This window comes from Lagenorhynchus albirostris, chromosome 6 (assembly GCF_949774975.1).
Source record: "Lagenorhynchus albirostris chromosome 6, mLagAlb1.1, whole genome shotgun sequence".
In the NCBI taxonomy this organism is placed as follows: domain Eukaryota; kingdom Metazoa; phylum Chordata; class Mammalia; order Artiodactyla; family Delphinidae; genus Lagenorhynchus; species Lagenorhynchus albirostris.
The window spans coordinates 29,086,178-29,110,279 of NC_083100.1; the positions used below are offsets into that span (position 1 = coordinate 29,086,178).

General features: G+C 41.2%; 1 protein-coding gene across 10 annotated transcripts in view; it reads left to right on the top strand.

Annotated features, from left to right (window-relative positions):
* Nucleotides 1–24,102, top strand: part of KLF7 (KLF transcription factor 7) — a 114,380-nt gene that overhangs the window by 89,306 nt on the left and 972 nt on the right. For 2 of the 10 annotated variants that reach the window (XM_060152222.1, XM_060152221.1), the window contains 2 exons: nt 4,435–4,558; nt 17,821–24,071. In XM_060152222.1, coding sequence (XP_060008205.1) covers nt 4,435–4,558; nt 17,821–17,872 — 176 coding nt within the window. In that variant the 3' untranslated portion in view covers nt 17,873–24,071. Of the gene's footprint in view, nt 1–4,434; nt 4,559–17,820; nt 24,072–24,102 lie in introns of those variants that run through there. The other 8 variants (XR_009541087.1, XR_009541085.1, XR_009541086.1 and 5 more) reach the window with 8 other exon arrangements.

Sequence of the window (24,102 nt, forward strand, 5' to 3'; positions counted from 1 at the left end):
AACACAGTCTTTTTGAGTGCAGGAAGAAAAATTTATAACTTCTATTTATATTTAATTGACCCTAATTCTTTTAAATTTCTATATTGAGTGTATGTTTTATAATATCCTAATATATTAGGACATTAGTACGTTTATATAATTCATGAATAAATCTGCATGTATTGGAGGTACATGTTCAAAAGGTAATGGTAACAATATATTTTGATCAATCAAATGTGATGTTTGTGATGTAGGAAGAGTTACTCTATAAGAAACTAAAAAAAAAAAAATGCCACACTGCTTTAGACCACATTCCATTTCAGAGGCCATTTTGTGGGGAAGCATGAATTTGTGCCATGATTCAGCCTTGCTAAATGTCAGTCCTGTTTCTCAAGCATCCTTAACTCTCCTTAAGAGCCCTCACATGGCTATAAATCTATTTACACCTGATTAGACCTACTATCACGTCTGACGTGACACATACTCCCCCAGGGAAATGAGTTTCCTGGGGTTAATAATTTCCAGAAAGGTAAAGCAGTTCTTGATGTTCCCCCTAAAATTCTGAAGAGCGGCTTCTACTGCGGGCCCTGTGAACCGTGCAGGCACTGTCATGCTCTCCTGTACATCCTCTTTGTCACGTGCTTGCCTTCATTCACGCACTCCTTCGGGACTTGAGTCCTGATGTTTGAAGCCTGTGTCCCATTTGCCTGTCTCACAGAGACCTCTCTTGAACATTTTTGTTCACTCTTGAGATGCAGTGAGCCAAATGCTGGGCATTCTAGGTGCCGCAAGTGTAGCGTGGGGCAGGGCTATGACATTTTCTGTTTTATACCCAGGAATAGGACCTGGAGTGGAGCAAGGACAGAAGGGAGGGTGAGGCAGATGAGCTGATTTTGCATGAATCTCTTCAGTTATTACTGAACTGCCTTTTTCTTTTCTTTCTTTCTCCCTCCCTCCCTTCCTTCCTTCCTTCCTTCTTTTCTCCTACATCCCTTTCACCCCCTGTCTTTTTTTTCTAAAAGACTTTGTTTTCTTTTATAAAGAAAGCCGTTCTTTTCTAAAGAAGGAAACCCAAGCCTTTCATAAAATGAGCAGAAACCCTCAGGTACGGTGTTAGGATAAAAACTAATGCATTGTGGGTGTTGTTCTGCCCCCAAGATCCAGCAGTCAGGTGTTGGTGTCTGGAGGATGTAATCTTGGCCATGCAAAGTGCTGACGGAAGAATTTCACTTACTTGAGAGTAGATATTAGTTTGTGGAAGTGGGTACAGAACCCAGAAACTAGGCCAGCCTAACCACACTATTTGTGAGCATTAGATAGGAAATTGTATTCCCAATTCTTTTTATTTTTCCTGTCCCTCTGATTTCTGAACTCTCCCTGTTTCAGGCACTACTCCTTCATTTGGCTCTGTTCTTTCTTGGTTATTTTAAATTTCTTATTAGTGAGTATTTGCGGAAATGGCAACTTGTAGGTCAATTACTCAGGAGCTAGAAAAATAACCTGATGCATCACTGTAGCATAACTTGGCTAAACTAGCAGGGCACAGAGGGTCTTGTCCGTAGTGTTATTCTGTATAGCACCTGCTGCAAGCAGGAAACAATGTTAGGTGACACGATTCAGAGCTAAGTCAAGCTGTTTTTAGTTTCTGTCTGTGCAGTGGCAAAAGGGACACAGCCACTGGAAGGACACTGAAATAGCTACTGGGAAGAGGATGGTTGGTTTGTGCCAGGAATTAACAGAGCATCTACATTATTTTCTGGGAAATAACTAAATCCTTGAAATTATTTGTCAGAATAGAACAGAACAAAACTGGTTTAAAAAAATTCAGCAAGGGGAAAAGCAAACTCCTTGAAATTTTTAAAAAATATACCCAAAGACATCTACTTTAATCTCCCTCATTTTCTGTGTCCTTCCTATGTCCTTCAGAATGTGGTTGCCTGTGATGGACGGGTCTGTTCGATTGTGGGATTGATTTTGGGGACTGGATGTCTCTGCTTGTTGCTGTAGAATGTCATGGGATTTCCAGATGCCTTGTTGCATTTGGGGTACGCTTGGTACCCAAGGTTCCAGGACCCTCCAATTTTACTCTCATTTGAAGGCCTTTGAGGGTGGAAGGTATTTTGAATTTCTGAAGTCTTTGGTGCCTCATTCTCCATTTCTTGTTGTTGTTTGTGTCAGATTTGTTTGAAGTAACAGAGCCTCGTGGGTGATCAATAACATTAAGTAAATGATGCCAACAGGCCTCTCTGAGAGGGCACTTCTCTCTCCTACTTGGGTCTCTTACTTCCCCTTCAGCATCCCACTCATTCAGAGCAGATCTAAAGAGCACAGTTTTTCTGGTCCATTCTCCAACAGTATACTGAGAAAATACTTAAAACTTAAAAAGACTCTCTGTTTTCCAATATTTAGTTTGCCCAGAGTGACTCCAGACCCAGCTGTCTGGAGCCTGAGCCCTGGAAGTTCATACTGATGGCCAGTTAGACCTGTCTCCTCAGCAGCCTCTGAGAATATAGACGAACGGGGAGGAAAGGGGGTTCAGATTAATTGAACATTTACCTTGTGCCAGGCTTTGGAAATGCCTTATACACAACAACTTATGTAAGGCTCAGGATAAACACAGGCATCTCACCCCCACTTGACAGATAAGGACCCTGAGGCCTGGTGTCTGCAAAGAATGAATAAGATCCCAGGTGTGCTAACTCCAAAGCTGACTTGACCCCTCCACTCTTCACCTTCTCTGCAGCAAGTGCACTTTTCCAAAATTGTGGCTTTAAGTATCCAGAAGCTGAACTTTTAACACCGCTCAGTGATTCTTTTTTTTTTTTTTCTGGTTTCCAAAACTGAATGGGTTTCCTCCTGCGCTTCTGGCCCTCCTTCATGTCCTCTTGGTTCGATTGAAAAGAAATGCCTGTGTTTCTCATTCCTCTTCTCCGTGGGTTTTACAGAGCAGCAGCCCACTAGGGCACCAATTTAATGAAATGAAATTTTTCAATCATGTTTGGTTCAATTCTAGGTGATACAAATAAAGAATTGTGAATGCTTTGTAGTTAGGTTCAAATGGAAGGAAAAAGGTGGAAAGAAGAAACTGGGTCAAGTATAGTACCTGGGCAATGTCTCCTTAAGTGCTGCCTAGTGAACGTTGAGCTATTAAAAATGGAGAAATAATGGGGCAGCCGTACTACTTCGGCACTTGTGTATCTGGAAATTTCAGGTTTAGCAGTTTATAATACTTACCTATGCCAGGCGTTGTTCTAATTTATATATAGTACATATGTATATTAATTTATCCTCTCCAAACCCTTTAAGGTACATATCTCTAAGAAAACAGAGGCACAGAGATGTTGATTAACTTGCCCAAGGATAGACAGTTAAGGGCGGAACCAAAAGTTGAGCCTAGGAAGGTTGGCTTCAGAGCTGTTGACTGCTATGCTAACCAGCCTCTCAGTTACAGGGCTCAGTAACTCCCATGATTTCAAAGATCATTTTTCTTCTTATTAGAACCAGCCCACCATACAGTTGGAAGGGTAAGTATTTGTCATGTTTGATGACAGACGTTGATGGGTTAAAAAAAGGTCTTAGGAAAATCATGTACTTTCTCTTCCATATTCCTCCATCTGTATTTACTGTGCGAAAAGGTCACTTGAGCACAGAGCTCGAATTTCGTGCTTCTAAGCAGCTTCACCGTGGCTGAAACCTTGCTCTACAAATTGACTTTAAAAATATTTTGTAATAATGTGTATCATGCTCAAATATGAACGCTCTGGAGTCATTAAGTGATGAGCTTCTTAAATAGGACTTTTGAAACTGTATTTTACATAAATGCCGGGAATCGTTAAGTGATTTTTGTTTTACTCTCAGATTGTAGCCTTTTCTCGTGACTGTCCATCCACTCACATTTACTGGAAGGAGCTGGGGTTCTGGGAGACCTGAGCTCTTTGCCTTGTCAGTCAGCTGCCTGGCTACAGTTTGTGGTAGGAGGGAAGAGAGGGGAGAAGACTAAATAGGCTGAAATGGTAAATTACTGTAGGTTCTGGAGAAAAATAGAATTAGAAACATTTGTGGTTCAGATGAAAATAGCACATTTCCTTTCTGCTTGGAGTCGGGGGGAGGGGGTCAAAGTGCTCCAGGGAATAGAAAATAAATAAAAATTGATCCCTCACCAGTTGAAGGAAATGCTCTGACTCTGGGAACTGAAATGACAGCTCCAGATTTGAAGATCTTGTGAAACCACTTTTGAAGGTTAAAAAATAAAATAAAATAAAATAACAACAAGAAAAACACCAGGAGACTTAAAAAAAAAAAACCAAATGTGACATACTGTGTTAGGAAATGCAGTCTTTCAAGAATGATTTCACAGCCCTTTTCCAAGACTGTAGAATAGGTAGCAGACCCTGATCAGGTGTGTGCCCGTTTTGTTCCTGTTGCTGACCATGGTCATTCCATCTCTTCTTGCAGGTGAGAAGCCTTATAAGTGCTCATGGGAAGGGTGTGAGTGGCGTTTTGCACGAAGCGATGAGCTCACAAGGCACTACAGGAAACACACAGGTGCAAAGCCCTTTAAATGCAACCACTGCGACAGGTAAAGAAACTTAGAAGCTGCTGGGATGGGGAAGGGAGTTGCTGAAATGGGGGGGGGTGCTGGTCGTGTGCTCTTGGGTTTATCACAAGCCTCTCTTGCAGAGACTCAGGCCTGGGAATGCCTTTTACTTCTTCATGGAGAAAACCAATTAGATAAGGGTGCCTCCTTGCATGTAACCAAGAGATGATATGAATTCTTGGATCAGTTACATAAGTATTTAATGAGCACCAGAACTGTGATAGTCACTGGGTATCAATAAGACATAGCTCCTACCCTCAAGGGGATGATGTGACAGATAATTTTAGTATAATAGGAAAAGTGATAGGATAGAGAATGGTCACCTGTAGCTTCTGATCTTTTTATTAACATCAACACTATTTTTCCTCATCCTTAATAACGTGAAAGAATAGAAAGCCTGCTTAATGGAGGGAAGGTGAATTATAAGGCTTTTCTTCGAAGCACAGTTAGAAATGAATTTGCTGAAGAGAGCTCCCATTCTTTGGGGGGCCTGGACCATCCTTTCTTCTTTGAAAATAGGTACAAAGTTCTAAAAGTTGGTGAGGCTTTGAGAACTTATCCTATAATTCAATTTCAAACCTTCAGCATTTGATAGTGGAAGAAAGAGCACGTAGCAGCAGATTCTACGCAAGTAATAGTATCTGACAGCCCTGGCGTTATCAACCAATAAACCCCAAAATGGAGACTCTGCAGGCCAAGGTGAAGGCAGGATTAGGTTTAGACATAATCAAATAATGGGCTTGCATCTGAGCGTGTTAGCCTTCTAATCCTATTTCTGTGTTTAAAAGGAAGCTTAAGAAAATTAACCATCTTTTTAATGCACTACTAAAGGTCTCGGTTATGATGAGAAAAATGCTTCTAATACGATAAAAGCCCTGAAAGCCTCAGGGTTCCCCGGCTCAGCCAGCAGTTCACAGGCTGGCAGGAGGGGTGAGCAGGATGTCTGCAGAGGCCTGGCTCTCTGTCGGAGGAAATGCAATGGTTTTCCCATCCTGCCCCCCTCATCACTGTGCCGGCACCTCCCTCACCAGACCTTCCTCTGGAGTGGTGCCCGTTTGTTTGGAGAGCAGGGCAAGAGTGGCCAAATCTCATGGGTGGCCACTTGGCTTGGAGCTCCTTTAAGATGCTTATAAAGGAGTATTCAGGTTTTTCCTCCTTTTTTTTTTTTTCCTTTTTCCTGAAGAGGCTATTTTCCTCTTATCTTCATTCTTGAAGAACTAAATAAAGCCCCCCATGCCTCCTGGAGCCCAAAGATAACCTCCCACCCCAGGGCTGAGGAAGTACATTCCATGAAGCTATTGTCTCTCATTCCCTTGGAGCTCTCTTCTGCTACCTAAAAACACAACCTGTTTTTTCATTTCTATCCCATTACCTCAAAGTCCCCCTAAATTTATGTGAATCAGCAGCTGTTCTTCTACAGATTATATTTCAGTGATGTTTCTCCTTATTTGATATCATGTCTCGACTCCCATCTCAAGTTCATTCCTCTCTAACCCTGGCTACTAATAAAGAAGTTATAGAGATGGTGACTCTGTGACCACAGCCCTTTGAGGAAGAGCCTTATATCAGTGGGGATGAAGAGGATCCTTTGTGAGTTGTCAAAGTGTGGTGGTAGTAGGTACACACGAGTCGCCTTGCCTTGAGGGTGGTGAGGCTATTACTTGGAGGTGGTGCATTAGAGATGGCCGTAATCTGGGGAAATTGCCAGAGTTAGTATTCCTCTCTTTAGGTCCACCGAGTTACTAAGCAGTATGCAACTGTCCAGCACTTGACACATTAGGATTAAACCTGACCATATGTGTGATTTATATGGAGAAATATTTCACACCGTCTGGATATTTCAGTGAAGGAGATGTCAGGGATGGGTAATTTGGTTAGTCTTTTGCTTTATTTTCCTCATTGAAATATACTCTGGTTTCTGGAGTTAGAAATTTGAGGAACAGGTGGTACAAATTCTGTGACGTGGTATTTGGGGGAGCTGGTGAGTAGCTCAGAGTCCTGTGACATGGACCAAGAGTCAGTGCATTTCAACAGTGTCAGAAATCAGGGGGAGGAGTCTCATTCATGTGTCCTGACAGGCAGCACCTTGTACTTCAGTTGCAGGAATTATACTAAGAATAGAGCAGGTCTGGGAGGTGACGTGGGGAGTTGGAGTGGTCCCAAAGCCGATGGAAGGAAAGCCTGGAGCGACCGGGGACTTGGCATTCCTTAGAAGACTTTACCTTCAGAAACAGAGGGCATCTGTAGCCCTTAGCAGGACACTGAAGCCTATTGAGCCCAAAGGGTGTATGAGCCCAAGAAACCTATCTCTTGCCTCGTTTAATTTAGCAATCAGACCGCCTAGAGGCCAAACTAGGATTAGGGTTTCTTGTCCTTAAAGCAGGTACCTCCTGGAGCCCAAACTATTTGATTCTGCATTTCTAGATGCAAAAAAGTATAAGTCTAACTTATACTTTTATTTTGCCTGAAGGGTAGATTAAACATACATGAGTTTTTCTTTGTCTTGCTAACATTTAAAATTGCTAAGTGCCACAAAGATCTCTATTCCTGGCTTTGTCTGAAAAACGCGGAAGATCTGATAACAGTGGGCTCACATTCCCACGTGGCCGTGATTTCCTGGCGCTGAAGAGTCATCACTACCTTTCAGTGATGGCCCTGTGGTCACTCATTTCTCACTGTCCCTCCTCCCCCACCAGTCTCCCCAGTGAGAAGGCAGAGCATCCTTTGCCGTGTATCATCACACTTCTCGTTATGTCCTCTTAATCCATGCCTTATCAGAAGTGGAATCACATAGTCTAACAGTGCTGTGTGTTTCTTACACTTCACCCATTGCACCCATTTACTTTATCTGCCTGGCCCCTGAAGACATTGGGTTTTGTGACCTCTGGCTTCAGGTTTGGGTTAGAGGAGAAAGCAGTGAGGTGACTCTGCCATTTTCTTACCGTCAAACTCAACAGTGCAGCCCACTCAGTGATCAGCTGCTTACAGCGCTGAATCTTCTTTCTCAGCCCACAGAGCATGAGGCTGCTGATGGTGGTTGTCAGGGCTGTTTCCACAAGTGGTCATATGCAGATATAATCCAGGGAGACTGCTCCCGGGGTAGTACCTCCAAGATCCTGGGAAGTTTAGAGGAGGCATTTTGATCTTTGATCTCTAAGTCAGTTCAGTAAGAGGTGGTGACAAATACCAACCCCTATCTGGCCCTTCAGTGCCCTAGAGGATTGCTATCAGCTTAATGCCCATGTGACTTTAGTGGGCCTTTTTCATAAGCAGCAGAAACTACAATAGGGGTTTGACTAGTTCTCTGTAATGAACAAATTTCAATCATTAAGGACCTTCTTATTCAAGGTCATCTGACTGCTGTAGAGTCACAAATACCCTCTGGGGATGTATTACCCTTACAATTATTTGATTCTGCATTTCGAGATGCTGAGTTTATTACTTTTTACTTTACTATTCCTATGTGGAACTCAGTAAGTATAAATTAATAAATATAAATTAATCATGGCTAAGTATCTTGCTGGTGTACTGGATTTAAATAAAACCTCAGTGGTGAGGGACCTAGTCTAATTTTTCTTTTTTAACATCTTTTTTGGAGTATGATTGCTTTACAATGGTTTGTTAGTTTCTGCTTCATAACAAAGTGAATCAGCTATACATATACATATATCCCCATATCTCCTCGCTTGGCGTCTCCCTCCCACCCTCCGTATCCACCCCTCTAAGTGGTCACAAAGCACCGAGCTGATCTCCCTGTGCTATGTGGCTGCTTCCCACTAGCTATCTGTTTTACATTTGGTAGTGTATATATGTCCATGCCAATCTCTCACATCGTCCCAGCTTATCCTTCCCATTCCCCGTGTCCTCAAGTCCATTCTCTACGTCTGCATCTTTATTCCTGTCCTGCCCCTAGGTTCTTCAGAACCTTTTTTTTTTTTTTAGATTCCATATATATATGCTGGCATATGGTATTTTTCTCTTTCTGACTTACTTCACTCTGTATGGCACACTCTAGCTCCATCCACCTCACTACAAATAACTCAATTTTGTTTCTTTTATGGCTGAGTAATATTTCATTGTATTTATGTACCACATCTTCTTTATCCATTCATCTCTCGAGGGACACTTAGGTTGCTTTCGTGTCCTGGCTATTGTAAATAGAGCTGCAATGAACATTGTGGTACATGACTCTTTTTGAATTATGGTTTTCCCAGGGTAAATGCCCAGTAGTGGGATTGCTGGGTCATATGGTAGTTCTGTTTTTAGTTTTTTAATGAACCTCCATACTGTTCTTCATAGTGGTTGTATAAATTAACATTCCCACCAACAGTGCAAGAGGGTTCCCTTTTCTTCACACCCTCTCCAGCATTTATTGTTTATAGATTTTTTGATGGTGGCCATTCTGACCGGTGTGAGGTGATACCTCATTGTAGTTTTGATTTGCATTTCTGTAATGATTAGTGATGTTGAGCATCCTTTCATGTGTTTGTTGGCAATCTGTATATCTTCTTTGGAGAAATGTCTATTTAGGTCTTCTGCCCATTTTTGGATTGGGTTGTTTGTTTCTTTGATATTGACCGCATGAGCTGCTTGTATATTTTGGAGATTAATCCTTTGTTAGTTGCTTCATTTGCAAATATTTTCTCCCATTCTGAGGGTTGTCTTTTTGTCTTGTTTATGGTTTCCTTTGCTGTGCAAAAGCTTTTAAGTTTCATTAGGTCCCATTTGTTTATTTTTGTTTTTATTTCCATTTCTCTAGGAAGTGGGCCAAAAAGGATCGCACTGTGATTTATGTCATAGAGTGTTCTGCCTGTGTTTTCCTCTAACAGTTAGATAGTGTCTGGCCTTACATTTAGGTATTTAATCCATTTTGAGTTTATTTTTGTGTATGGTGTTAGGGAATGTTCTAATTTCATTCTTTTACATGTAGCTGTCCAGTTTTCCCAGCACTACTTATAGAAGAGGCTGTCTTTTCTCCATTGAATATTCTCGCCTCCTTTATCAAAAAGTAGGTGACCATATGTGTGTGGGTTTATCTCTGGGCTTTCTGTCCTGTTCCATTGATCTCTATTTCTGTTTTTGTGCCAGTACATACTGTCTTGATTACTGTAGCTTTGTAGTATAGTCTGAAATCCAGGAGCCTGATCCCACCAGCTCCATTTTCCTTTCTCAAGATAGCTTTGGCTATTCGGGGTCTTTTGTGTTTCCATACAAATTGTGAAGTTTTTTACTCTAGTTCTGTGAAAAATGCCATTGGTAGTTTGATAGGGATTGCATTGAATCTATAGATTGCTTTGGGTAGTATAGTCATTTTCACAATATTGATTCTTCCAATCAAAGAACATGGTATATCTCTCCATCTGTTTGTATCATCTTTAATTTCTTTCATCAGTGTCTTATAGTTCTCTGCATACAGGTCTTTTGTCTCCTTAGGTAGGTTTATTCCTAGATATTTTATTCTTTTTGTTGTAATGGTAAATGGGAGTGTTTTCTTAATTTCTCTTTCATATTTTTCATCATTAGTGTATAGGAATGCAAGAGATTTCTGTGCATTAATTTTGTATCCTGCTGCTTTACCAAATTCATTGATTAGCTCTAGTAGTTTTCTGGTAGCATCTTTAGGATTCTCTATATATAGTATCATGTCATCTGCAAATAGTGACAGCTTTACTTCTTTTCCATTTTGGATTCCTTTTATTTCTTTTTCTTCTCTGATTGCTGTGGCTAAAACTTCCAAAACTATGTTGAATAATAGTAGTGAGAGTGGACAACCTTGTCTTGTTCCTCCTTGATCTTAGAGGAAATGGTTTCAGTTTTCACCATTGAGAACGATGTTGGCTATGGGTTTGTCCTATATGGCCTTTATTATGTTGAGGTAAGTTCCCTCTATGCCTACTGGAGGGTTTTTATCATTAATGGGTGTTGAATTTTGTTGAAAGCTTTCTCTGCATCTATTGAGATGATCATATGGTTTTTCTCCTTCAATTTGTTAATATAGTTTATCACATTGGTTGGTTTGCGTATATTGAAGAATCCTTGCATTCCTGGGATAAATCCCACTTGATCGTGGTGTATGATTCTCTTAATGTGCTGTTTGCTATTATTTTGTTGAGGATTTTTGCATCTATGTTCATCAGAGATATTGGCCTGTAGTTTTCTTTCTTTGTGACATCTTTGTCTGGTTTTGGTATCAGGGTGATGGTGTCCTCGTAGAATGTGTTTGGGAGTGTTTCTCCCTCTGCTACGTTTTGGAAGCGTTTGAGAAGGATAGGTGTTAGCTCTTCTCTAAATATTTGATAGACTTCACCTGTGAAACCATCTGGTCCTGGGCTTTTGTTTGTTGGAAGATTTTCAATCAGAGTCTCAATTTCAGTGCTTGTGATTGGTCTGTTTATATTTTCTACTTCTTCCTGGTTCAGTATTGGAAGATTGTGCTTTTCTAAGAATTTGTCCATTTCTTCCAGGTTGTCCATTTTATTGGCATATAGTTGCTTGTAGTAATCTCTCATGATCCTTTGTATTTCTGCAGTGTAAGTTGTTACTTCTCCTTTTTCATTTCTAATTCTATTGAACTGAGTCTTCTTCCTTTTTTTCTTGATGAGTCTGGCTAATGTTTTATCAATTTTATCTTCTCAAAGAACCAGTTTTTAGTTGTATTGATCTTTGCTATTATTTTCTTTGTTTATTTTTCATTTATTTCTCATCTCATATTTATGATTTCTTTCCTTCTGCTAACTTTGGGGGTTTTTTGTTCTTATTTCTCTAATTGTTTTAGGTTTAAGGTTAGGTTGTTTATTTGAGATGTTTCTTGTTTCTTGAGGTAGGATTGTATCGCTATAAACTTCCCTCTTAGAACTGCTTTTGCTGCATCCCATAGGTTTTGGGTCATCGTGTTTTCATTGTCATCTGTTTCTACATATTTTTTGATTTCCTCTTTGATTTCTTCAGTGATCTCTTGGTTATTTAGTAGTGTATTGTTTAGCCTCCATGTGTTTCTATTTTTTACAGATTTTTTCCTGTAATTGATATCTGGTCTCATGACGGTGTAGTCGGAAATGATACTTGATACGGTTTCAATTTTCTTAAATTTACCAAGGCTTGATTTGTGACCCAAGGTATGATCTATCCTGGAGAATGTTCCTTGAGCACTTGAAAAGAAAGTGTATCCTGTTGTTTTCGGTTGGAATGTCCTATAAATATCAATTAAGTCCATCGTGTTTAATGTATCATTTAAAGCTTGTGTTTCCTTATTTATTTTCATTTTGGATGATCTGTCCATTGGTGAAAGTGGGGTGTTCAAGTCCCCTACTCTGATTGTGTTACAGTCGATTTCCCCTTTTATGGCTGTTAGCATTTGCCTTATGTATTGAGGTGCTCCTATGTTGGGTGCATAAATATTTACAATTGTTATATCTTCTTCTTGGATTGATCCCTTGATCATTATGTAGTGTCCTTCTTTGTCTCTTTTAATAGTCTTTATTTTACAGTCTATTTTGTCTGATATGAGAATTGCTACTCCAGCTTTCTTTTGATTTCCATTTGCATGGAATATCTTTTTCCATCCCCTCACTTTCAGTCTGTATGTGTCCCTAGGTCTGAAGTGGGTCTCTTGTAGACAGCATATACATGGGTCTTGTTTTTGTATCCATTCAGCCAGTCTACGTCTTTTGGTTGGAGCATTTAATCCATTTACATTTAAACTAATTATCAATATGTATGTTCCTATTACCATTTTCTCAATTGTTTTGGGTTTGTTATTGTAGATCTTTTCCTTCTCTTGTGTTTCCTGCCTAGAGAAGTTCCTTTAGCATTTGTTGTAAAGCTGGTTTGGTGGTGCTGAATTCTCTTAGCTTTTGCTTGTCTGAAAAGCTTTTGATTTCTCTGTCAAATCTGAATGAGATCCTTGCTGGGTAGAGTAATCTTGGTTGTCGGTTTTTCTCTTTTATCACTTTAAATGTGTCCTGCCACTCCCTTCTGGCTTGCAGAGTTTCTGCTGGAAGATCAGCTGTTAACCTATGGGGATTCCCTTGTGTGTTATTTGTTGTTTTTCACTTGTGGCTTTTAATATTTTTTCTTTGTATTTAATTTTTGACGGTTTGATTAATATGTGTCTTGGCGTGTTTCTCCTTGGTTTTATCCTGTATGGGACTCTCTTTTCTTCCTGGACTTGATTGACTATTTCCTTTCCCATATTAGGGAAGTTTTCAACTATAATCTCTTCAAATATTTTCTCAGTCCCTTTCTTTTTCTCTTCTTCTTCTGGGACCCCTATAATTCAAATGTTGGTGCATTTAATGTTGTCCCAGAGGTCTCTGAGACTGTCCTCAATTCTTTTCATTCTTTTTTTTTTTTTATACTGCTCTGTGGTAGTTATTTCCACTCTTTTATCTTCTAGGTCACTTATCCATTCTTCTGCCTCATTTATTCTGCTATTGATTCCTTCTAGAAAATTTTTAATTTCATTTATTGTATTGTTCATCATTGTTTGTTTGCTCTTTAGTTCTTCTAGGTCCTTCTTAAACATTTCTTGTATTTTCTGCATTCTATTTCTAAGATTTTGGATCATCTTTACTATCATTTCTCTGAATTCTTTTTCAGGTAGACTGCCTATTTCCTCTTCATTTGTTTGGTCTGATGGGTTTTTACCTTGCTCCTTCATCTGCTGTGTGTTTCTCTCTCTTCTGATTTTGCTTAACTTACTGTGTTTGGGGTCACCTTTTCATAGGCTTCAGGTTCATAGTTTCCGTTGTTTTTGGTGTCTGCCCCCAGTGGCTAAGTTTGGTTCAGTGGGTTGTGTAGGCTTCCTGGTGGAGGGGACTGGTGCCTGTGTTCTAGTGGATGAGGCTAGATCTTGTCTTTCTAGTGGGCAGGACCATGTCCGGGGGTGTGTTTTGGCGTGTCTGTGACCTTATTATGATTTTAGGCAGCCTCTCTGCTGATGGCTGGGGTTGTGTTCCTGTCTTGCTAGTTGTTTGGCATAGGGTGTCTAGCACTGTAACTTGCTGGTCATTGAGTGGAGCTGGGTCTTAGCGTTGAGATGGAGATCTCTGGGAGAGCTTTCGCCATTTTATATTATGTGGACCTAGGAGGTCTCTGGTGGGCCAGTGTCCTAAACTCGGCTCTCCCAACTCAGAGGCACAGGCCTGGCACCTGGCCGGAGCACCAAGACCCTATCAGCCATACAGCAGGGAAAATCTGCAATCTTTTCCTCTAAGATCAGGAACAAGACAAGGATGCCTCCTCTTAACTACTTCTATTCATATAGTACGGAAGTCTTTTTTGGACAGAAAGATCTTATTCCTGGATTGTCATAATGACTTGATGATGATCAGTTAACCACAATTTGACTTATTCAGGAAGTCTGGAGGGCAGTCCTGTAACAGTTATATCCTAGGGCAAGTTATTGAACTTCTCTGTATATCAATTCCTCATCTTCTTCAACTGTTTTATAAAAATGTTAGCCACCCCTCTTTAGATTTATGGTTTTCAGTAACACTGTCTTGATCTCTCAAGAATGATGGTGCTGATAAAGAGTTCAAAGATGTAATCACAAGAATGCTTGCCAGGCTTGGGAGAAGAAAGGAGGAACTCAGTGAGAACTTCAACGAAGACCTCTGAATGCAAAGGCCATACTGCCTGTGGTTTATCTTCCCATATTTCTATAGGTCAGAAATCCAGCTTGGCCTGGCTAGGTTCTTTCCTCAGAGTATCATAAGACTTCTTGCTATGGTAGGCCTGAAGTCCTATTTCCTTGTTTGCTATCAGCCAGAACCACTCTTAGCTCCTAGAGGCTGCCCACATTCCTTGCCCTGCAGTCTTCTTTATCTCCAGTTCAGAAACCACCTAGTCTAATTCTAAACATCATGTACTTCCTAGAATTTAAAAAAATAATGATGCTAGTCTGATTCAAGAGGGGTGCAGTTACATTTCATACCATGTCAAAGATTCGGTTTACTTTATTCTGAAAGAACTTGAAGGGTAAAGATAGTTGCTTGTACATATATTGCTAGATACCCAGCACAGGCTAGGCAAGTGGTAAATGCAGAATAAAAGTATGGAACACATACATTACGGAGTGGTAATTTCAAATGAAGTCCTATCTCAAGAATACTGTTGTCCTGTATGTTCTCAGGATATGGAAAGGAAAAGAAAGAGGTTTTGTACTGCCATGACTTATACTTTGCTTCTTACTGTCTCAAATCCCCATGTGCCTCTTTTGGACAGGCAGGATTCTTAGTACCTGCTCTGTTGCTTTCTTACAGGTCCTTACTGCTCAGGCCTGACCAGATTAACTTCTGGATTAGTTTTCTAGCTGCTGCCATTACCAATTGCCACAAATTTATATCACCCTTATTTATCTTTATAAATTATTATCTTACAGCTCTGTAGGTTAGAAGTCCAACACAGGTCTCACTGGGGACAAAATCAAGATGGGGGCTGTGCTCTGTTGCTTTCTGGAGGCTCAAGGGGAGAATCCATTTCCTTGTCTTTTCCAGCTTTCAGCTGTGCCCACATTCCTTGCCTCCTGACCCCATTCCTTCATCATCAGAGCTGTTGAGTCCTTCACCTGCTGCCATCTCTCTGGTTTTCTCTTTTAATTCCCTCTTCTACTTTTGAAGACCCTTGTGGTGACATTGGGCCTACCCAGATAAATCAGAGTAATCTCCCTATCTTTAGATCAGTCGATCAGCAAATTAATTCCATCCACAACCTTAACTCCCCTTTGTCTTTGAACCTAACATATTCACAAGTCCTGGGGATGAGGTGTAGATATCTGGGAAGGGCCATCCATTATTCTGCCTACTACAGACTCTTTAAATTGACAGCTCAGCTTGACCTTCTTTTCAGCCTAAAAAGCAGATATGGCTAAGAGCCTGGGCTCTGGAGTCAGGCTACTTGGGTTCAGATTTTGGCTTTGCCTCTTTTTGATGAGTATCTCATCTGGTAGTGGGGATAAGAATGGTACTGTCTTTATATAGAGTTCTCGTGAGGATGTTAACTTTAAAAACGAAATACCTACAAAAAGAACTTCCTGGCTTAGATCTTCTTCCTCAAAGCTGTTGAGATGAAGGACGGAGAAAAGAAAGAAGGGAGGAAGGGAGGGAGGGAGGGAAAGAAAGAGAGGAGCCAGTGGGCAGTACTAAGTGTGCCTTCAGGACAGGACAGAGTCGTGCAAGTCAAATACTAAATTCCCTGCAGGCTGTATTGCTTTTTCTTGTACCAGTGACATCAAGTACTTGCTTTTAAGGAAAATTTATCACTGTTTTATAGTAAATCAAATCCCCTTTCAATGGAACTCTAAGGGATTATCCAAGTATCTTTCTCATACCAAATCAGAGCCTGAAATAAGTGGTTATAGTTAGAATTACTATTATTCAACACGTTATTGGATTAGATCATTTTCTACTGTACTTTTCCCTTTTTTTTTCATTTTACCTTTGTTCTGTTTTGCTTCATTTCCTTGAGGTTCTATCCTGCATGTGTACCTGTTTATGAAATGAACACAAAAGGTGTGTGGAGAAATGTTGGGATCAGGGGATAGGGCCGGTTTTTGTTTGTTGTTTGTTTGTTTGTTTGGGGAATGAACAAATACAGGGAAATTCTGCACTGAACAGGAAACCTTGCTAACCCGAGCAGGACAGCTTGCTAATATCCCAACAAGAGTTTTGGACTGTGAGGGTATCTCAGGCCTCAGGGGATCCTGGGAACATTCTCCCAGGTAGGAGGGTGGCCAGTTTCTAGAAGAGGATCTGAGGGAGGATGTACACCCAGAGCTAAGAATGACTGCTGTCTGAGGTGCTGACTTCACTGGGATTCCAGCCAGAACATGAGATTGTATGTAGGCTTTGGGGATATGGAAATGGCCACTCTATTAGTTATAAGTACAGAACTCTAATTCAGACTGGTGTTAGCTTCCAAAGGTATTTATTAGCTCTAATAACTAAGAAGAATAGAAATGGATTTGTCTTTTGGCTTGGCTGGGTCCAGGTTCTCAGATGTATTTCAACAGGACTAGAAACTCTCTCTTCCTTTCTACCCCCTGGCCCCATTTTTCTCTGTTGACTTCGTTCTCAAGCAGGCTCCTTCCCACATGGCCATATGGACACCAGCAGCTCTGGGCTTCAGTATTAGTATCTTAGCCCCAGTGGAAAGAGAGCTTGTCTCTTCCAATAGTTTCAGCAAATGTCCCAGAGCTGGCTGTCATTGACTTTTGTGGGTCACATGACTGTCAGTAAAGCAGATCACTGTGGCCATAAAACTTCAGCCTTAGGAGGAGGGTCAGGCCCATACAATTCAGAACGCAGAAGAGTTGCTGTCCTGGGCAAGATCAAGTTGGTGGTGTCAGAAGAAGGGGGAAGGAGTGAAAACAACCACTGCATCAGCTCTGAGGCTGACAGAGGCACTCAGCAGTGGACGTCGGGTACCAAGAAACAGTTCAAAAGAGTGGGCTTATAGATCTGCCTGGGTTCTCACCCCATGGCTGCCACTCACTGGCTGTGTGACCCAAGCCTCAGTGTCCTTATTTAGCACATGCATACAAAAGGGGTGCAAAGATTTACCATGGAAGGCTGCTGAGGATATTATTGGGGTGAGATTGGGGAAATAGCTAGCACATGCCTGCATATGATACCATCCTTAATAAACATGAGCTTTTTCTCGACTTGAATATAGAGTGTCTATATAGACCTGCAGGTATCACAGGCAGCATTTCTGGGCTTCCATTGTAAAGCTTAGGACTGAAATCTGGGTGTTGAAATGTTAGAGTTTCATCATTCAATGGTACAGGCTAATCATTCTTTATTTACCCTATACGGGCATGACACGTCATTTCCAACACACTTTTACATTCATTTCTTCTTTAATAATGACAATTTCGATAATAATAGTTAATAGTCATCGAGATCTTACCATGTGCTAGAGAATTTTCTAAGCACTTTACATAGATCATCTCATTTAATCCTCACAACCAATCTATGAAGTAAGTGCTGTAATTAGCCCCATTTTATTGAGGAGGAATTAAGGTACAGAGAGGTTAAGGTGCTCAGAGTCATACAGCTATTGGAAGAGCTGGGATTTGAACCCAAGCAGTCTGACTCCTGAGCTCACCTTCTCTACACACCTTATTTCTCAACACACATGCACTGCTTCTCTTTAAGGTAGGGCTAATTGTTTTCTAAGGGGTGATGGAAGTTAAGTTATTTACCCAAATCTCTCTAATATCCTGTTATTTTTATGTTTCCTAGGTGTTTTTCCAGGTCTGACCATCTTGCCCTCCATATGAAGAGACATATCTAAAAAACCTAAAGGCCACAGTTGCCATGGCACCGGCCATTGTCTGAAGGAAATGCCATGAGGCAGGGGGCTGGACTTCAGGCGGGGACCCATTGCCTCGCAGAAGAAAGTTCTCACTTATTAAACCTCTGTGTACACACACGCACAGACACACACAGACACACACACACGCACTCACACATAGACACACAACACACGCGCACACACACACTGTCATGCACTCAGCTATATTTAAAATATATACGTCTATTCTTTATGCCTTGCCCTAGCCAGATGGTAGAAGACGAAGAAGAAGGAAACCAGGTGAACTCAGCAAGGCAGTCTGGCTGCTTACTTCAGCACTATTGGAATTATTTCCCGCTGTTGCCAATGGAAATCAAAGAAAATGGATATGACGTCTCTGCAGGTGGACGGCAGTAAGAGGGGCTTATTTAACTTGCTTCTCAGTGCAACTTGATAGGAGAATACAACGTCTTAAAGTTGCATATGTGTAGCACTAATGTTTCTTTTTAAATAGTTGGGGGAAAATGACCTAGAAAACCAAATTGCAGTTTGGTAGCCAAAATTAACTCTTGGTTTATTTGTCCTTTGTGTGTGAAAAGTCCTACTATTCCGTGCGTCCGACTTCCTCACAGAACTGTTGATCAGTTTTGGTTCTTCTTAGTACTATTGAGATCTATCCAGTTGATACCAACGGCCTTAGTGGCGGCAGACTCTGGAATAACTCCTTACACCTTTCTGGCCTGCATTTCTCTAGACTTCACTCTCCAGGGAGGAGTTTTCTTTTCTTACTTTTTGACTCTCTTGCACACCATATGCACTAGGGATTCTGGAAACTTCTAGCATGACTGCAAAGTGGCCAAGAGAATAAAGTCCTTGATGATAAATCACAGTATATCCCTTGAGCCTCACCTTATTGCCAGTGCTAGATTTTTTCTTTTTAATCTCTGTTTTTTGCTAACGAAAACTTGAAAAGCTTATTTGGAAGCTTAAATGTTTTATCTTTTCTCCATGGACTAAACCTCTCCAGGACTCTCTCTCGGCACCTGGATGTCCAGCTCTCGAAGCAGCCAATCAGATGGGACATCACACTTTTCTCATCCCCCTTGAGGCATCCTGACCTCAGCTTACAGTGATCAACCCTGTGCTGTATGTCATTGCTACCCTATAACCAGTTTCAGCATAGATGTTGCTAGTCTCAAAGGGCAGCTGCATATTTAACCTAACTCTGGGTTACGACCTGACAAAAAGCCAAAAATATCACTCTTTCCAGGAGTGGGGAGAACAGAGGATGCCTCCCAAGTCTAGTGACTTCAAAAACCATCACCCTTTCTTCCTCTCTCATACCCACTGAGTCGTATCACCCCACTTGTTAAAACACACAGTTCAAAATGCCATTGTGGGAATGAAGGGTGGACATTTAAAGAAAGGGTTGAGATATTTCTCTCATGCTCTGTCTAAAAAGAGAGACATATTTCTGATTTTTTTTTTTTTTTTTGGCTAGGCCCACCATGACTTGTGACCTAGAGCACCCGGGATCAACAGAGGCCTCACTCTTACTCTGCAAGCTGACGCCGAGGGGGTTACATGCCTCACTTTCCATCCCACACACACAATCCAATATCGGCCTCCATCTACCCGCATTCTTAGCTAGCTGGCACTGGCCTCAACTCCAAAGACTGCCTTTAGGACCATTAAATGGCCTATGCAAGCAAGCGGGGTGGTTTTAGGGCAGATTGTATATTTTGTATATTCTGGGACCATCCCTTCAAGACACGTCTAAAAAAACAAAAATGGCATTTGGTCCACCCATGGTTGCTGCTCCTTCATCCAGCTGGCTCCCCTCCTGCCCTCCTTGACTGTTTGACTCATTGACTGTTAAAATGCCACCCCATACCTATTTGGGATGCAAAAGTGAAGTCTTTGAAAGGAAATAATAATGTAAGAAACACAGATACATTTATGACAGCAACCTTCAAGATCCTTGGCATTTGGTTTCTCAGCTTTCTGCAAACTTTGATTTCACTGACATGTTGAAACTACTCGTCTGAGGGCAAAGGAGCCTCCTTATCACAAATGCTGTAGCTGCCAATTGGACACTTGGGGCATTCTGAGGTCCGGCCCTTAAAGTTTTCTTTCCCTTTTTCCTTTTTTCAATTTAGACCAAAAAAAAGAAAAAAAAAGAAAAAAAAAAAGAAAAATGAAACAAAAAAAAAAAAAACAGCAAAAAAAAAGAAAAACCACCCTAAACACACATACACACAAAATCTGCCCATTTGCCAGAGGCAATTATGTATATGTTAGTAGGAGGGTATTTTAAAAAATCAGTTTTATTCCAAAGATTTAAAACTAGACATGACTTAGAAACCGTTACTGGAGCACTGCTTGCTGACAATCTCATAGTTCTCGACTGCATTCGAGTGCATTTGTAGCCAGTCCATCAGGGCGGACCATGGGATTATATTTGAATGTGTGGTGCATCCTTTCTCAATGAAGGATGTGTGAGGGACCTTGTCCCTCAGCTGTATTAGACTGTAGCGCCTCCAGTCAGTGCACTAGATGAAACTTTAGACACCCCAGGTTTTGTTGGTTCGTTGATTTCCCTTTCTAGAGCAGCCTCCAGCATGACTGCACGCACACACCAGTGATGGCGTTAGCCATGGCTGCCACGATTTACAAACGTTCTCTGCCCAGCTGGAGTTGCTCTTGCCTCTCGAAATGCTATTATTATTAAGGGTTTATAATACTTAATTTAATTTTTGAACTGACCAATGCAAGGCTCTATTAAAAAAAAAGTTTAAAAAAAATGCAAAAGAGTAATCATTGCTTGCTCGCTTCCTGTTGTCATCTGTGGTCTTGAAAAGATCTCATTTGAACGTGGCAGAACGAAGGGCATTTGGTCTTCATCAGCGTCTGAAGTGTTCGGCAGTTTCTCTCTCTTCTGTATTAGTGAGGTCCTTTGTAATCTGCTCCTGACCTTTCTCTGAGCAGGGTGCACTGAACCTCGATGGTGGGGCTGGCTTGCTTGCTTCAGGTATTTGTTGACTGTGAGAACTGGCCTGAGAATTTGGTGGGCGCTAAGTGTATGGCTTTGAAACTGTTCTTCTCTAGCCCGATTGACACCTCTGAATGATAACCAGTCCTGTCCGTGGTGGGTGGGGTGGGGGGCAAGTAGCCCCAATCATTTTGGAAATGGATTTGTGATCAAGTGTCCATCATCTCTGAAATGGCAGAGATGGTTGGAAAGAGCCTGCTGGCGTGAACAGGCTTTCCAAGAAATAACCTGAAGCTAGTTTGCTTCCAAGAGGACAGGTTATTTAGAACAGTGCTTTAACGGACCTTTGAAATACAGTAAACCGCTTTCTCATTTAAATTGTTACCGCCCAACATTCCAGGGGATCTCAAATTTGAAAGGAAAAACCTGGCACGGTGTTTCTTGAGGTTGTCCTCTCAAGCTCGGTTTATCCAGGGTTCAGAGTTTGACGTATAGGAAAAGAGTGTTTCGAAGCCATTGACAGTTTTCTTTATTTCAGTTTGTGCTTCTATCTCCTACCACACGGCTGTAAGTCAAAGATGTGGAAACCTGAAATTATAATGCTGCTCCTGGCTACTGGCCTCCTGCCCCATTGATGGTTCATTGCCCAGCTTAATGCCTGGTGGTGATGAGTATTATGTCCCGAAAAAGAGATGTTTGGATTCCATGACAGAGCTGCATTTTATAAAAATATCGGAGACCCCCAGAATGAACTTCATGCTGACCATTTCCCTCTCCTCTCTGTGCTCTCCCTTGCAAAGCCCTTCAAGTATCCCCTGCCCTCCCCTCCTGCACCTCTTGTGCCCTTTTCACATCTTTGATTGCCTGATGATAACAGGGTAAAAAAAGACGGCCAACCTCACGCATGATTAGCAGAACTGATTCCTATGTTTTAAAAACTCTTCTTTGAATCTAGAAGCCAGAGAAGATTTTCTTTTTAAGGATCTCAGTTTGAGATAAGCTTCCAGATTAGCCATGTCTATTTGCATCAAAGGGGAAATAAATGGGACTTTCAGGGTGGCTCAGCCAGTGCGTTCAGAACATTCTGCCTATAGCTCCAACTCCTGAATTCTACGGCAAAGTCAAAAGAAATGAACTCAAATGGCAAGAACAACAAATCTTAGTGATTAGTTTTATTGGTTCAAAATGGTTTCCTCTATGGAAGTCACTTCATAAAATCTAAAATATAGTGCAAAGTGCTTTTGGCTTTTCTTTTGCATGAGTTGGTTTTAGGAGAAGGAAGAAGGTTGGGAAAGTCAGAGATGCAACATATTTAACTACAAAAATCAGGTTCATTGTTTCTTTTTGAAAAAAATCTTGTGAGGGCCAGCATTTCTGGCCGCAGTTTTGCACCCAGATCTTTGCCAAAGTGAAAATTCGTTAAGTAGAACCTGGTTGAAATCTACTTGCGGAAGCGTCCTCTGGCATCTTCCGGAAGTGGCCACTGCCAAGTGTGGGGTGGAGGGAGGAGGAGAGAATTTGCATTCCGGGTCTGGATTACATTTCGGTAAACATGGTGATATCTCAGTTTGAAAAGGGGCTGGCCTGAGTATACATCGATGCCTCTTTGATGGCCTACTTTCCTCAATGAGGATCTTTGGGAAGACTTGAGACGGAACAACGACAATGTGTCAAAGGAAGCAAAAACTGCTTGTAAATGTGAGATCCCATGACGAACTGCCTGAGGCTTCAGGGTTTTCTCTTGCTTTTAACACTGGCTTAAATCTCCTCTGTTGATTCCTAATAGATCCTGGAAAAGGGAAAAATAAAGCTGCAATTAACTTTCTTCCGTGCACCCTTCCAGTAGAGTACTGTCTTCTTCAGGTGTTTTGCATTTACGTATAAGTCCTCGGGAAACAGGTATCAAAAACGGAGAGAGAAATCCTAGGCCGTCACTTCACAAATATCCCAAACGAGATACTCTTTTCGAACAGGGCTCCCTCTCAGCAGTCGCGAGGGAAGGTTGATGTGTTCTTTGTTGGGGACTGTTTATACAATTTTTTTCAACTGTGAGCTTTGGAATCGTAAACTGCTTTGACTCCAGCTTCTGTCTACTGCCATAAAATGCACCCCACGTCAGAATAATGAGGGTGGTATGCGTGCACGCAGCTAGACACGTGTGCACGTGTACCTAATGTACCTTCGCAGAAGGAAAACAGTTAGGCTACTGACGTTTACGAGGAGTAGCCACCAGTGCCTAATATCTTTTGGGGGGGATGGATGCTTATAATTGCCAGTATATTGAAAACACACTGGGAGTTCCACGTAGAGGGGAGGGGCTGAGGGTGGGGAGAGGGGACATTTTAATCCTAGGCCTTTGGACCTGAGGCAGAATGATTTCTGCAAATCTAGGTCCCGAAAGGCTTTGGGGCTCACTGGCTGGTCCTCAACCTTTTTGTTTTTGTTTTTCTCAGCATGCATTTTCTATCTAAACCCAGATTTAGTTGAATTTCTTGATCTTTCACTTCTGCTTCATTCCAGGGAGGAAAAATACACCTGTTACGGCCAAGATCTCCTTGCTAACACAGAGGCAAAAATAAATGTTTAATGTTTTTGAAGCCTCCCCCTTCCTTTCCATAAATGCCCCCCAAACTCCTTCTCTCCTGTCACCCTCTCCCTCCTCCTACCATGCAACCTCCCAGCCACTGCCACTTTTCTTTCAACTCTCTATCATGCTCGTAACAGTTGCTTGAAGAACTTTATTTTTGCACTGTACATTTTCTTTTTGCCAGACGTGTCTAACAAGTGTGTTTGGAGAGACCTACTCCCAGCCCTACCCCTCCCACACCTCCCTCGGTCACATGCTCTCTCTCAGGCCTTCTCTGGTATTTATAATATATCACAGAAGTACCCAGTCTTATAGCCCTCGGTTATGCCTTTTTTTGACATTTTATTTTTTTTAAGCTTTTTATATATATATATAAATATATTACTTTGTCAAGTTTTTTTGCTGTACAAAAGTCTTAAGATTTAAAACTATTATTTGTATTATATGATGGTGGTATGTTAATGTTACAAAATTATTAATGAAGAAAAAATTTATTTTTGTTACTGGTCTGTTTCATAATTCTTTTTTAAATTGGTATATTGTAAGATATCTATGCAAAAAATGTTATGTGACGCATTTTTATTTAAGAATGTAATATGTGTAATAAACAGTAGAATGTGTTTGGCCTTGGAATGCCTTACTGTATTGCTC